Source organism: Hemitrygon akajei, chromosome 9 (assembly GCF_048418815.1).
Source record: "Hemitrygon akajei chromosome 9, sHemAka1.3, whole genome shotgun sequence".
In the NCBI taxonomy this organism is placed as follows: Eukaryota; Metazoa; Chordata; class Chondrichthyes; order Myliobatiformes; family Dasyatidae; genus Hemitrygon; species Hemitrygon akajei.
Window position 1 is genome coordinate 137,579,446 of NC_133132.1, and position 15,248 is coordinate 137,594,693.

At 40.7% G+C, this 15,248-nt stretch overlaps 1 protein-coding gene across 16 annotated transcripts in view; it reads right to left on the reverse strand.

Annotated features, from left to right (window-relative positions):
• Nucleotides 1-15,248, reverse strand: part of dnmt3ab (DNA (cytosine-5-)-methyltransferase 3 alpha b) — a 483,274-nt gene that overhangs the window by 60,312 nt on the left and 407,714 nt on the right. For all 16 annotated transcript variants that reach the window (XR_012100314.1, XM_073057071.1, XM_073057068.1 and 13 more), the window contains 2 exons: nt 10,596-10,779; nt 7,960-8,044 (listed from right to left, as the gene is read on the reverse strand). Coding sequence is in view for 15 of the 16 variants with exons in the window: in XM_073057071.1 (XP_072913172.1) it covers nt 7,960-8,044; nt 10,596-10,779 (269 nt within the window). In the remaining variant the exon portion in view is untranslated. The remainder of the gene's footprint in view (nt 1-7,959; nt 8,045-10,595; nt 10,780-15,248) is intronic.

The following is a 15,248-nucleotide window of genomic DNA, read 5'->3' on the forward strand; positions in this document are numbered from 1 at the left end:
AAACTCTTAACCATTAAAAACTGATGTTTGTAAAAAAGCTGTGAGATGATAAAAATGTTGTGTCGGAAGTGAGCCATTCAGACAGGAAGGGAAGAGAGTATGTTTTCAGACCATACTTCTATGAACGATATGTTAGGTGTTCAAGGTAGCCTGATGTTCAGAGGTGAATTTGTTTCCCAACTATAAATCTATCATGTAACCAATGCATTCACTCCTCACATCTGTAAAGTGGTGACTGAGAAGACTGAAAGTATCTGCCGGTCAGGGATCTGTTTCATCTTAGATCTGTTAGATCAAAGTTCAATTCAAGTTAGATCTGTTCCATCTAGAAAGTGAAATGTATTTGGTGACAATGGGTTATGTTACAAATTTCTGGGGAGTAAGCTTCTTTGTAAGCACCCAGCCATGACAACCATTTGCAAACTGAAAGGACTCTGAGAGATATGGCATGCTGATTACAGATAATGGGTCACAAGTCACAGCAGTCAATTTTGCGACTTCCTTGGAGGGCTAGCAGATAACTGGACAACATCAACTGACTTTCTACGGAGAAGGAGAAAGGCAGTATGCCTGACAAAAGCAGATGTGGAGATACCAGATGACGCAGGAGTAATCCCATACAACGGAGGAACTGTAAGTTTTTAGAGCTAGTTCCGTCTTACCAAATATCTGCAAAGATCTACTCTGCTTCTGATGAAGGACGTATTTCTATTTCTCAGCTCTTTTTCTGTAATTTTTTTCTATTATTTCCTCATCCTTCACTCACCAGGGTGAGTGAACCTTGCGTGGAGGATATGGAGGTGGAGTTTAGATGGCGCTAAATGGCACTCCTTTGCTTGCATCTTCAGAAACAGCTCTATTTCCATCTTTAATGGAACACAGAGCATAGAAAACCTACAGCACAATACAGGTCCTTTGGCCCACAATGCTTTGCTGAACATGCCCTTACCTTAGAAATTACCTAGGGTTACCCGTAGCCCTCTATTTTACTAAGCTCCATGTACCTATCCAGGAGTCTCTTAAAAGACCCTATTGTATCCCGCCTTCACCACCGTCACTGACTGCCCATTCCACGCACTTTGTAACAAACTTACCCCTGACATCTCCTCTGTACCTACTTCCAACCATCTTAAAACTATGCCCTCTCATGATAGCCATTTCAGCCCTGGGGAAAAGCCTCTGACTATCCACATGATCAATGCCTCTCATCATCTTATACACCTCTATCAGGTCACCTCTCATCCTCCGTCACTCCAAGGAGAAAAGGCCGAGTTCACTCAACCTATTCTCATTAGGCATGCTCCCCAATCCAGGTAATGTCCTTGTAAATCTCCTCTGCACCCTTTCTATGGTTTCCACATCCTTCTTGTAGTGAGGCAACTGGAACTGAGCACAGTACTCCAAGTGGGGTCTGACAAGTTCCTATAAAGCTGCAACATTACCTCTCGGCTCCTAAACTCAATCCCACAATTGATGAAAGCCAATGCATCGTATGTCTTCTTAACCACAGAGTCAACCTGCGCAGCTGCTTTGAGTGTCCTATGGACTCGGACCCCAAGATCCCTCTGATCCTCCACACTGTCAAGAGTCTTACCATTAATACTATATCCTGCCATCATATTTGACCTACCAAAATGAACCACTTCACACTTATCTAGATTGAACTCCATCTGCCACTTCTCAGCCCAGTTTTGCAAACTATCAATATCCCACTGTAACCTTTGACAGCCCTCCACACTACCCACAACACCCCAACCTTTGTGTCATCAGCAAATTTACTAATCCATCCCTCCACTTCCTCTTCCAGGTCATTTATAAAAATCACAAAGGGAAGGGGTCCCAGAACAGATCTCTGAGGCACTCCGCTGGTGTCCAACCTCCATGCAGAATATAAACCATCTACAACCACTCTTTGCCTTCTGTGGGGCAAACCAGTTCTGGATCCACAAAGCAATGTCCCCTTGGATCCCATGCCTCCTTACTTTCTCAATAAGCCTTGCCTGGGGTATGTTATCAAATGCTTTGCTGAAATCCATATACACTACATCTACTGTTCTTCCTTCATCAATGATATCTTTATTATCTTTATTTTTCCCTATCAGGGTTCTTTTGACCTGGAGTTACATGCAGACTTTGGTTCTTTGCGGGACTGGGACCCATTCTCAGGGTTTCAGGACTGGCCGTTATCTGACATGCCAATGGTTCAGCCTAAGAGTCCTGCTCGTATTCGGAAGCCTAAGATCTCGGAGCTCTGGAGTCGGCAGATTGAGAGTTGGTGTTATGGCAGGAGACTCGTGTGTTGTCGGGGGGGGGGGGGGGGGCGGGTGGTCGGAAAATCTTTCACTGTGGGCCCGAAGATCTGAGATCCTTGCAATCTTCAGGCACAGAGCTCGTAAAAAGTGACGAAACAGACTTTTAACATTGTAAACCAGTGGGTCATTGTTATGTCTCCCTGCTAGCTGTGAAAATGGGGGACTCCTCCCTCTTCCTTATTAGGGAGAGAGAACCTGTGGTTTGTCGAATGCTGAATTGAATGCAAAGTCTTTGGGGTAACTGCATGTCTGTGTCGTTGCTATTGCCTTGCTCACACTTGTGCTCAGTGGTGGTGCTGATGCTTGCTTTTTTTTTGCCAGTGTGGGGAGGGGGAATTGTTGCTCGCTGCTGCTTATGTGCGGGAGGGGGACTTTGGGGTTCTCACGTTTAACTGTCATTCATTCTTTGGGGCACTTCTCTGTTTTCGTGGATGTTTGCGAAGAAAAATCATTTCAGGATGTCTGTTGTATACATTTCTCTGACATTAAATTGGACCTTTGAACCTTTGAAGGGGGATAAGTGGTCAGTGGGAGATCAGGTCGTTTTTCAAGGCCTCATTCACAAAGTGCATTCTTCAGTCCAAATGTCCAATGCAGTCGCCAACTCTGGGCAAGCACAAAATCAGGAGGCCTGGAGGGTGACCTGTTCAAAGCATCCCAAGTCCCCCTGGGCTATAATATATTTTATGATATACTTGTCTCCCCTGCTGCAATGGGAATTTCTATTATTGAACTTCCATAATGGACATTTATCCAGTTATCAGTTAAACTGTAATCGAAGCTGTAGACACCATTTGCATCAAGTTGTGAGCCTCTTGCTTCACTTAGATGTCCAGAGTGATAGAGAAATGGGAATGGGACAATGGTTGTTAATTGCTTTAACTCTGCAACTGCTCTGCTGAAGTGTTCCAGATCTGTAAGACATAGGAGCAGGATTAGGCCTTTCAGCCCATCAGGTCTGTTCCAGCATGTTTTCTCATTCAAGCATAGTGCTCTTATGTACTGCCAGTGGTGAGGTCAGTTATCTGGGTATAAGCTATGATAAAGTGGTGATTCTTCCTGATTTGTAAGGGCAGGGCACTTACTTGTTAAACTATCCATGCAGAGCCCTTTTCAGCTTTATGAGTTCAGGAAATCATACATGTTTAAAGATCATGGCAGGAAACTTGCTTCTTCCAATTTATTCAATTAATGAACTGAGCTGCTCTAGTGCACTTTAGGCAGATCATAATGCTTATTCATTCACTTAAAGTTAAAATATCTATCCCAATTTTCTAGGTGGATTATTTTTCATTATGCAGTTTCATTATACAGTACATATTTCTATCTAAAGCTGTAAATGACAAGAATTAAAACAACACACACAAAATGCTGGTGGAACACAGCAGGCCAGGCTGCATCTATAGGATGCTGACGAAGGGTCTCGGCCCGAAACGTCGACAGTGCTTCTCTTATAGATGCTGCCTGGCCTGCTGTGTTCCACCAGCATTTTGTGTGTGTTGTTTGAATTTCCAGCATCTGCAGATTTCCTCGTGAATGACAAGAATTACCTGTGTTTTAAAATTAAATCAGAGTTATGAATTATATATCCAATAAACTTTTTTAGGATGTAACCATTATGTTAGATGAAGTAGTTACAATAAATAATTGTATATTTACATATACCAATTAATAATTGGCAAAATGCCAATTTTGCCTCTGTTTTTGCTTATTGAGAAATTCACTTAATCAGATGCTATTCCAGTCCAAAGGCATGGTGGACAAAATTAGCAAATTGTAATGTGAGAATTGCAGATGCATCCTTTCTTTGGCAAATCTCAATGAAGATTCTAATTCAATAGGCTTTCCAACTAAATTTAACTTTATATAAAGAAATGTTCAGGTTAACGTGCGAGTGAGGCAAGGAACAGAAGGATTATACAGATTAATTCGTGGCTGAGAGGATGGTGCAGGAGGGAGGGCTTCAGGTTTTTAGATAATTGGGCTTTGTTCCAGGGAAGGTGGGATCCGTTCTGATGGGATGGTTTACACCTGAACTGGAGCGGTACTAACATTCTTGCAGGGAAGTTTGCTAGTGCTTCTTGGGGGGAGGTTTAAACTAAATTTGCAGGGGGCAGGGATCCAGAATGCGAGAGAGGATAGCGAGATGAAAAATAAAGGACAGGTGGGGACTACACGGTTCTGGAATACTAAGTGTGTAGTACAGAAAGGTGAGGCGGAACGAGTGATAAGGAGGACTCATGTACAGAGGGATGGTCTGACGGAACATGGAGTTAAATGTGCTGAAAGAATAAGTAAATTTAGAAAGGACAACAAAATTCAAGGGGTGTATAGCCCGAAGGGAGTTTGGGGAGCTGGGTTAAGCACAATAGGCAGCGATTTAAACAGAGAGAGGAGAAATGGGCTAAAAATTCTATATCTGAATGCACGAAGTGTCAGAAATAAGGCGGATGAGCTTGGAGCTCAGGTGCGAATGGGTAACTATGATGTTGTTGGGATAACGGAGACATGGCTGCAGGGAGATCAGACCTGGGAAATGAATGTACAAGGGTATACGTGCTATCGTAGGGACAGAAATGTGGGCAGAGGGGGTGGGGTGGCCCTGTTGGTGAGGAATGAGATTCAGTCCTTTGCAAGGGGGGACATAGGATCAGGAGAAGTAGAGTCTGTGTGGATAGAACTGAGGAACAGTAAGGTCAAAAAGACCCTAATGGGTGTTGTCTACAGGCCACTAAACAGTAGCATGGATATTGGGTGCAAGTTGAATAGGGAGTTAACATTGGCATGTGGCAAAGGTAATGTCGCAGTAGTTATGGGGGATTTCAACATACAGGTGAACTGGGAGAATCAGGTTGGTGCTGGACCCCAGGATAGGGATTTTGTAGAGTGCCTACGGGATGAATTCTTGGAACAGCTTGTATGAGAGCCGGCCAGGGACAAGGCTATTCTGGATTTAGTCTTGTGTAATGAACAGGATTTGATAAGCGATCTTGAAGTAAAGGAGCCATTAGGAGGTAGTGACCGTGATATGATAAGTTTTTATCTGCAATTTGAGAAGGATAAGGGCAGATCAGCGGTGTCAGTGTTGCAGTTGAACAGGGGAAACTATGGAGCCATGAGGGAGGAGCTGGCCAAAGTTAACTGGACGGATATCCTAGCAGAAAAGACATTGGAATAGCAATGGCAGGTATTCTTGGGAATAATGCACAAGGTGCAAAATCAGTTCATCCCCCGGAGAAGGAAGGATTCAAAGGGGGGAAAGGGGCCACAGTGGTTGACAAAGGAAGTCAGAGATTGCATAGCATTAAAAAAAAGGAAATATGACAAAGCTAAGGTGAGTGGGAGGACAGATGATTGGGAAATTTTTAAGGAACAACAGAACTTAACTAAAAAGGCAATACGGGGAGAAAAAAATGAGGTACGAACGTAAGCTAGCCAGGAATATAAAGGAGGATAGCAAAAGCTTTTTTAGGTATGTGAAAAGAAAGAAGGTAGTTAAGAACAATGTTGGGCCCTTGAAGAATGAATTGGGTGAAATTGTTATGGGAAATAGAGAAATGGCAGAATAATTTAATGTACTTTAGATCTGTCTTCACTAGGGAAGACACAAGCAATCTCCCAGATGTATGGATGGACCAAGGGCATAGGGTAACAGAGGAAATGAAACAGATTGACATTAGGAAGGAAACGGTGATGAGTAGACTGATGGGACTGAAGGCTGACAAATCCCCAGGTCCAGATGGTCTGCATCCAAGGGTACTAAAGGAGGTGGTCCCGGAAATTGTGGATGCATTGGTAATCATTTTCCAATGTTCCTTAGATTCAGGATCAGTTCCTGAGGATTGGAGAATGGCTAATGTTATCCCACTTTTTAAGAAAGGAGGGAGGGAGAAAACAGAGAACTATTGTCCTGTCAGCCTAACATCAGTAGTGGGGAAGATGCTAGAGTCCATTATTAAAGATGAAATAGTGGCATATCTAGATAGCAGTGATAGGATTGGGCCGAGCCAGCATGGATTTACCAAGGGCAAATCATGCTTGACTAATCTATTGGAGTTTTTCGAGGATGTAACCAGGAAGTTAGACAAGGGAGATCCAGTGGATGTAGTGTACCTCGATTTTCAGAAGGCATTTGATAAGGTCCCACATAGGAGATTGGTGGGTAAAATCAGAGCTCATGGCATTGGGGGGAAGATATTGACATGGATTGAAAACTGGTTGGCAGATAGAAAGCAAAGGGTAACAGTGAATGGGTGTTTCTCGGAATGGCAGGTGGTGACTAGTGGGGTGCCACAGGGCTCGGTATTGGGACCACAGCTGTTTACGATTTACATCAATGATTTAGATGAAGGCATTGAGAATAACATCAGCAAGTTTGCTGATGATACTAATCTGGGTGGCAGTGTGACATGTGATGAGGATGTTAGGAGAATTCAGGGTGACTTGGATAGGCTGAGTGAGTGGGCAGATACTTGGCAGATGACGTTTAATGTGAATAAGTGTGAGGTTATCCATTTTGGGAGTAAGAACAGGAAGGCAGATTATTATCTGGTGTAGAGTTAGGTAAAGGAGAAATACAAAGAGATCTAGGAGTCCTTGTTCATCAGTCACTGAAGGTGAATGAGCAAGTGCAGCAGGCAGTGAAGAAGACTAATGGAATGTTGGCCTTTATTACAAAGGGAATTGAGTACAAGAGCAAGGAAATCCTTTTGCATTTGTACAGGGCCCTGGTGAGACCACACCTGGAGTATTGTGTACAGTTTTGGTCTCCAGGGTTAAGGAAGGACATCCTGGCTATAGAGGAAGTGCAGCGTAGAGTCACTAGGTTAATTCCTGGGATGTCCGGACTGTCTTACGCAGAGAGGTTAGAGAGATTGGGCTTGTACACGCTGGAATTAAGGAGACTGAGAGGGGATCTGAATGCAACTTATAAGATTATTAAGGGATTGGACAAGATAGAGGCAGGAAATATGTTCCAGATGCTGGGAGAGTCCAGTACCAGAGGGCATGGTTTGAGAATAAGGGGTAGGTCATTTAGGACAGAGTTAAGGAAAAACTTCTTCTCCCAGAGAGTTGTGGGGGTGTGGAATGCACTGCCTCAGAAGGCAGTGGAGGCCAATTCTCTGGATGCTTTCAAGAAGGAGCTAGATAGGTATCTTATGGATAGGGGAATCAAGGGATATGGGGACAAGGCAGGAATCGGGTATTGATAGTAGATGATCAGCCATGATCTCAGAATGGCGGTGTAGGCTCGAAGGGCCGAATTGTCTACTTCTGCACCTATTGTCTATTGTCTATTAACAGTTAACTACCTAGTTCAATAATTTCATGCTTACAACTCTTGAGGAGATTACACTGATGCTGACAAAAAGCAGCTACACAAGTTCAGCAAGTGAATTTAGAATAGTTGGAAAAGTTTTTTATGTTGCAAAGTAAAAGAAGTAAAACAGCTGTTCCAACTGCAAAAGTGTTGAATTCCTTTTATACGGAAACTTGAAATCTTTGAATTGCAGAGGCTGGAAATTATATGCATTATAAATCTCTTTCCAAACTGGAGGTCAGACAAATGTAAAAGGTCAGTATTTATCAAATATTATCTTTAAAATGTGCAGATTTCTTAATGCCAGCTCTTGGCTCTATACACTACCTGTGGCAATGCCATCAAAAAGTGACAGTACTCGGACAGGTTTTCTCTTCTCGGCAGCAATGGGTGCATACAACTTTGGTGGGTCCTGAAAATTTAAAGAAATAAATATTCATAGATTTGTAGAACCCTGCAAGTGCTTCAGAAAATATCCACTAACCCACCAGATTACACAAATGTATTTCCCTTGGATGTGTTAATTTCCTTGTGTAATACAAATAATCGGCATTGTTTTTTATACTTGTGTGCAATTTAGCATAAAGATAGGTATGGTGTACAACGCACCTCGATAACAATTAGGTATCATATACAGTGGATTCCGGTTATTGAGCTATCGGTTAATCAGGATAACTCTTAAGGAGCAAAAACTAATTGAGAAAATAGCTGGGAATCCCTTCCTTTATTTGGGACGCTATGCTGTTTAATTGGGACAAAAGATCATTGCTGAACAATTTCTAACTAGTGTCAGTTGCGTGCACTTGTGTGGCCATTAAAACACTGCACCATGCTTAGAGCAAACAGTTTTTAAAATAGCGTCATTTAGCATGAGTTTCCGGTCAAAAAGCAGCACTTTTTTTCACTGACAGCGTGAAATAAAAGTAAGACAATTCAGAACTGCTTTGGTCATTGTAGTTTCTAGCATTCAGACTAGGAGATGCCAGCTATTAAATGATCTCTTGACTTCAACAAGTTAGGCACTATAAAGAATTTGAAGGTATCGACAATCTTTTTGAATGTTACAATAAAAATGAAGATTTGGAGGATGCTATTAACAAAAGCATTATATGATGAAGGCAGTTCATTATCTGCATTAAGTGTCTGCACTGATTTTGCTCATTTACAGTCAATCAAAAGAACACAGCAGTGTACACTGGATCAATTCCTTCATCAATAACTATTAGGTATCTTTCAATTTCCATGAAACTTCAGCTAATTGGGCCAAAATGTCCTTGTCCTGATGTGTCCTAATTAACTGGAATCCTCTGTACATACCATAGAGTCGATGATATCTATCACATGAATCATGTCATGAAGAGTGGATTTTATCTGATATCTGTGATATACTATTTAATTACTTTTGATATAAATTAGGAAAATTAGATAGGAACAGATAAAACCAGAAATTTCAGTTTGTCACATTCAGGCACATGGTTGGGAAAAGGCTTTATTTTCTCTTGCTATCCTTAAACCCACCCACACAATCACCAGATGTGAGAGGAAAATACCTTGACAAAAAAGGATACTAAATATTTCTTCTTTACTCTGCAAAAGCAATTAATTAAGTTCAGGAAATTGCAGCATGTGAAAATAAATCAGGTTATCTTCAGCTTTGGAGAAATGTTTCGGATCTAAAGAAGTCAAACCCTGATGCACTTTCTGGAAACCCACATAAGGTTCCTTATTTATTTCTGTGAAAATAAATACCCTGTGGCATATAGCCTGCCTTTCCGCTTATTGACTTTAAGTCCTCTCACAAGCAACTTAAAAAGCCATTTCATCTGAATACAAGCTATTCCTTTCAGCATTTGAACAACCTAAATTATATCTTAAATTGAAACATTTCGAATGAAAAAGAGGCCTAGCACATCAAGCATCCTGATAATGATAGTTCTGACACAAAATAATAATCTGATGATACGCTTCTAAAACTTAACAGCTTGATTTTTTTATCAGAGGGGCTAACAATCAATACAAGTCATTCATAGATTTGCAATATAAGCTTGTGCAATGAAAGTTCTCCATTTGCTAGTTATCCAGATAAATGAATGTCGATTACAAAGCATCTTGGACTTGTGTGAATAGAAAAAAGCTCCTTCAAATTCTTTTACTCAACCAGACTAAAGAAATGATAAAGGCCAGCAAAGACTGAACCATGAAGTGTCAGCTGCAATACTTAATACACAGACAAATGCAGAAAGAAAAGGGAATAAAGACTTAGAGGGAGAGAAATGCAAATTAAAGAAACATACAAATAATGTTTTGAAATCAACAATAATTAATCTCTGAAGAAATGAGATTTCACATTCACTGATGTGAGCCTTGATTTTTAATATTATTTTCTGTTTTTATCTGTTTCGCTAAATCCTATCCATCTTTACTTTTGTTGCTTTACATAATTCAAGCATGGTAAATATTTATTTTCACACTTTTGGTATCACATTAATGATAATATGTTCACTGCCCCTTTGCTACTAGAAAGCAGCAAATCATAAAAGGAAGGTTATAAAGAATGCTACAGAATTAATAATTATAGTTTACAACTTGCATAAATTACAATTTATTCAACTTTGACCGCCTTATCATCAAAATTCACTAAAATAGCTTCTTCCTTCTTTCTTGGCTTTGTAATAATTACACACTTTGGTTCTTGTATCATTAATACCTCAACTTAACAATCAAAAACAAGTTGTCTCAGTTTTTATAGTGGCAATTAAATAAATTCCTTTGGTGGAGGGAGTTTCAGATCCAGACTTCACCCAAATTTTGAGTGAAAAGTTTTCTTGACTCTCTCCTAGACCCCCTCCCAATGAGAAATCATTTCTTTCTTTATATACCATCCCATACTTTGAACATCCGAAACAACCTGGTTATATAACATTTTGGTAGAGTCTCAAGACAACGTATAAACAAATACTTACAAATTCCTGGTCATGGTTATTTGCGAAAAACTGTTGGAGCCGAATTGGCCAATCCTCTCTCCGTCTTAGCAGTCCAAATATTTCTTTGTGATTGCACATGTAACAATTCCAGGGATCTTCTTTAATTGCTGCCTGTGCAGCACCTGGTCCAACCAGTAGGTCCACGCATTCCACACAGAAGCATCTACACGCAACAGAAAACAGGCACCATCACCACAGGAAGGCATCAGATTGCTGGCGGCCACAGCTCCGGTGGGTGAAGAAACTCAGCTAAACCTTCCAATGAGTTTGAGTTGTTTAAGAACAAGCTCAAAACAACTTAAATAATAAATTGCAGATGTGGCAAATCTAAATGTCAAGGTGTTAGATTTGATTCTTGAAAAGTAATAAGTCCTCTTTGCAAATATTGTGGACAGAAATTAATAAATGATAATCTTCATAGTACTGAGTGCTGTAATCCCACAAATAATGCAAATTTCTCTGATACATTTTAACAGAGAAATTAAACTACCATCAGAAGCCTCTGGGTTGAAATTTCCTCCATAACAGATTCCATTTTTATTTCCTGCACTCACTTCCTTCTGGTGCTGTATTATTCTATCAGCCAATGACTCTATGACAGTATCATTCTTTCCTGTCTTGGTTTCTTTAATATAGAGTGTTCCCAATACTGTTCAATCAAAATTGCAGTACCATAATGGGGCAAGGCTGGAAATTGGTTTTCATACACTGTTGGTTAAGTATATAGGCACTACATTTGTTCCCAAATGACATATTAGGCATCATCAAAAAAAGTTTGAAACATGAATTGTTTAAACAAAATCTTTGCTTTGTTTCCTGTAGGAGCCATAATTCCATTTTTTGTCTGTCTGTATTTTATTTTGTGTTGCGTGTTTTAGTAGGGGTTATGGTAATTTGTCACGTGGGATGGGGTGTGGTAGAAGTAAATGAGTATAGTTATGTAACTCTAATCTCCCCATATCGCTATTGTCCCAGTTGCCGACATTGAACACTGTTTGTTTGGTCTGGTTGCAATTTGTTTGTTGCCTACATTCATTGAATGGAATACTGAACGTTTTGCAAACGTGCTGTGGGCACACAAAGAGTTAGTTGCGTGTCGCGCAATAAGGAGAAAGTGACATGAGTGAATTAAAGCATGGAACTGACATCAGCGACCCTGAATTCAGGGCTGGCAAAAGAGTTAAACTTACTACCAAAGCTTTGGTGAGTAGAACTGAAAGTCTTCAAAAGGAATGTAAAACAAATGTGAACAAGACTAAAGGTTTAATACCATCAATTAAGGATCTTTGAAAAATAAGTGAAATGCCTTACAAGTTCAATCTCATCTTGAGAATTTGACTAATTCCTATGAAGCTGTAGCTAAGCAACATCAAATACTGATCTCTTTGCTTCCCGAGGACAAACAGGAAAAACAGAATGAATGTTTTTCGAGCATTGATAGCTGTAGCAGTGCACTCACAGTGGATGTGAAACAATGGTTGACCCAAACATATTACCTTGAAGGTCATGTTGCTGCAATAAGTGAATGCGTTTCTCACCTTCCAATAGATGTTTATTTCTCAAATTCATGTTTTGATTACACATATAGCAAGTGACCCACAAGTTGATTTGAAACCAAGCAACAGTGTAACAAATGTCAGCTCTCGAAGCTCTGCTGCAGGAAGAAAACCTTTTGTATCCACTAACGCCTCTGCATGCATTAAAACAAAGATTGATTTAGCTGCATTAAAGGCACATCAATGATTATTGAAGGAGAAACATATGCTGGAAGAGCAAGAGGAACAGCTATGGAAAAGGAAGGCGCAGCTTAAGTTGCAGGAAAAAATTATGTTGCGTAGTTGGTTAAAGTTAGTGAGCTCAATTGAGGCAAGTGCTAAAAGTACTCCAACAGGACAGTCATATGATGTGAATCCTTACGTTGAAAATACACAAAGATAAACAAAAACACTCAATGTCTATGCTGATTTATTCACTCCTCGAGTGTCTGGGAAACATGAACAAGACCCCCAGGAAGTAGTTCAGGGTGTTTACTCTCAGCCTGCACTAAAGAGGCACTCTGAACCTACGTCATATCCACCAGCTCAAAGTGCTCATGAGAACATTCTCTTGCAGCATGGAAACAATCTTGTTTCAGATGATGCAAGTCAAAATAGTGTTATTGATATCCCGAGGAAGCAAAATTAAATAACAACCTTATTGCCACAAAACAACACATTTATCATTTCCGTAAAGAGAGATTTAAATATTTGATGGTGATCCATTGCAGTTTCATGCATTCATGAAGGCCTTTGAAAGTAGTGTTGAAAGCAAGACTGACAGCCAGAGTCGACTGCCTCAATCTCCTTGAACAGTACAATATGGGTTGCTCTAGAGAACTTGTCCGAAGTTGCTCGCATGTTGACCCCAAGAGAGGATACATCATGGCTAAGGCTTTACTACAGGAATATTTTGGTAATGAACAGAAAATTGCATCTGCTTACATGCAAAAGGCTCTTTCTTGGGTGCCTATCAAATTTGAAGAGGTGAAAACACTTCAAGATTATAGTCTTTTTCTTCGAGGCTGTTGCAATGCCATGGCAGAAGTGCATACATGTGTGAACTGGACGTGCCTGCCAATATCAAACAAGAGAAAATCTGCAGATGCTAGAAATCCAAGCAACACATACAAAATGCTGGAGGAATTCAACAGACCAGGCAGCATCCTGGAAAAGTGTACAGTCAACATTTTGGGCCAAAACGTTGAATGTAATCTTTTTCTTGATGCTGCCTGGCCTGCTGAACTCCTCCAGCATTTTGTGTGTGATGCTTGCCAATATGTTGATTGTCATAAAAAAATTGTCTTCATTTTTAGGGATATATGGAGAATGGTGGTCTGCGAACTGCAAGAAAGACACAACCTTAAGTCTACTTTCACTGACATTGTTGATTTTATTGAAAGGCAAGTAAAGATTGCTCTAGACCCAGCGGGTGGCAATTATTAGGATGGTCCATCACTGGCAGTAAGCAAAGTTGTGAGCAAAACTAAGACACAACTTCATTCTAAGGAAGCATTTTGTGAGAAGTAAAGCCAAAACTAAACCTGGAACTAATGGAAAGGAAATGGTCTCATCAGCCAAAGGGATATGTCTATTCTGCGAGGGACACACATTGGATTTGTACTCCAAGCAGGAGAAAAGGGCTTGTAGTGAGAAGATTGCCTTCCTAAAGGAAAATAGTGTCTGCTTTGGCTCTTTGTGTACAGGACACATAAGCAAGGTTTGCAGGAAGTGACTTTTATGCAAGGTACGCAGTTTTAAACATCCCAGATACTTCATATTCACTCTGATAAAATGGGTGCAGAATCAAAACAAGCCAGGAAAGATTCAGATACAGCAGTGAGTAGTGCCTTGGTATCCAATGGTCTTACAGGGGCTGGTGATCATGATTGTAAACTTCCTGTAGTTCCTGTACAAGTGAAGTCAAGGAAGGGTAACAAGACAGTGTTTACTTGTGCTTTCCTAGATCCAGGAAGTACAACAGTGCTCTGCCCAGTGGGCCTCATGAACAACTGCACAGGAAAAAGGATACACATTCTCTTACACACCATGGGTCAAGAAAAGGTTGTGAGTAGCTACATTGTCTCAGTATTGGAAGTGGCTGACTTAGATGGTGAAAACTATTGTAAACTACCTAACATCTATACGCAGGGAATGTATGCCTGCCTATAGAGGGAACATTCCATGACAGAGGGATCCCCAGGGATGGCCTCACTTGAAATATATCCATTTACCAGAAACTGATTTGGAAATTGAGCTGCTGATAGAGATGAATGTGCTTCAAGCATTGGAGCCATTGCCAGTGATTTGCAGTGTCAGTAATGGAACTTATGCAATTAGAACAATGTTGGATTGGACTGTAGGTGGACCATTAAAAGAAGACAATGATGATAGGAGAGATAGTGCATAGCCAGAGCTGACAGCTGACAGGATTTCAGCTTTGAACTTGGACGGGCTTTGGCAGTGGCAGTTCACAGCAAACTTCCCTGAATGTAGTCGGGATGAATGACCTGGTCTGGTTTGTCAAAAGAAGACTACAAGTTCATGGAACTGGTTACAAATGCTGCAAGACTGGTGGATGGCCACTACCAGGTACATTTTCCTTTATGAAAGAAGGAGGTTGACATGCCAAATAAGAAGAAGATTGCAAGACTACCAAGTGCAAGTGCAAGTGCAAGTGCAAGTGCCCCAAATCTACGTAGAAGGATTATGGATGGTTTGTCATTTCATATCTAACAAACAGCTTTCATGAAGGATGTATTCTCCAAAGGTTATGCCAAAGAGTGCTAGCAGAGGATCTGGTACACAGTGATAGAAAAGTCTGGTATTCTCTACATCATGGTGTTCACCACAGAAAAGGGAAACTCTGAATTGTGTTTGACTGTGGAGTGACTTTTCAGGGAACATCACTAAATCAGCTCTTATAGGGACCAGATCATACTAGCTCATAGATTAGAGTCATAACCAGATTTAGAAAAGTACCAGTGGTGATCATGGCCGATATTGAATCAATATTTCATAAAGTCAAAGTACCGGCAGAAGATGTAGATCTGCTGAAGTTTCCGTGGTGGCTTGTTGGTGACCTCAGCCAATAAAT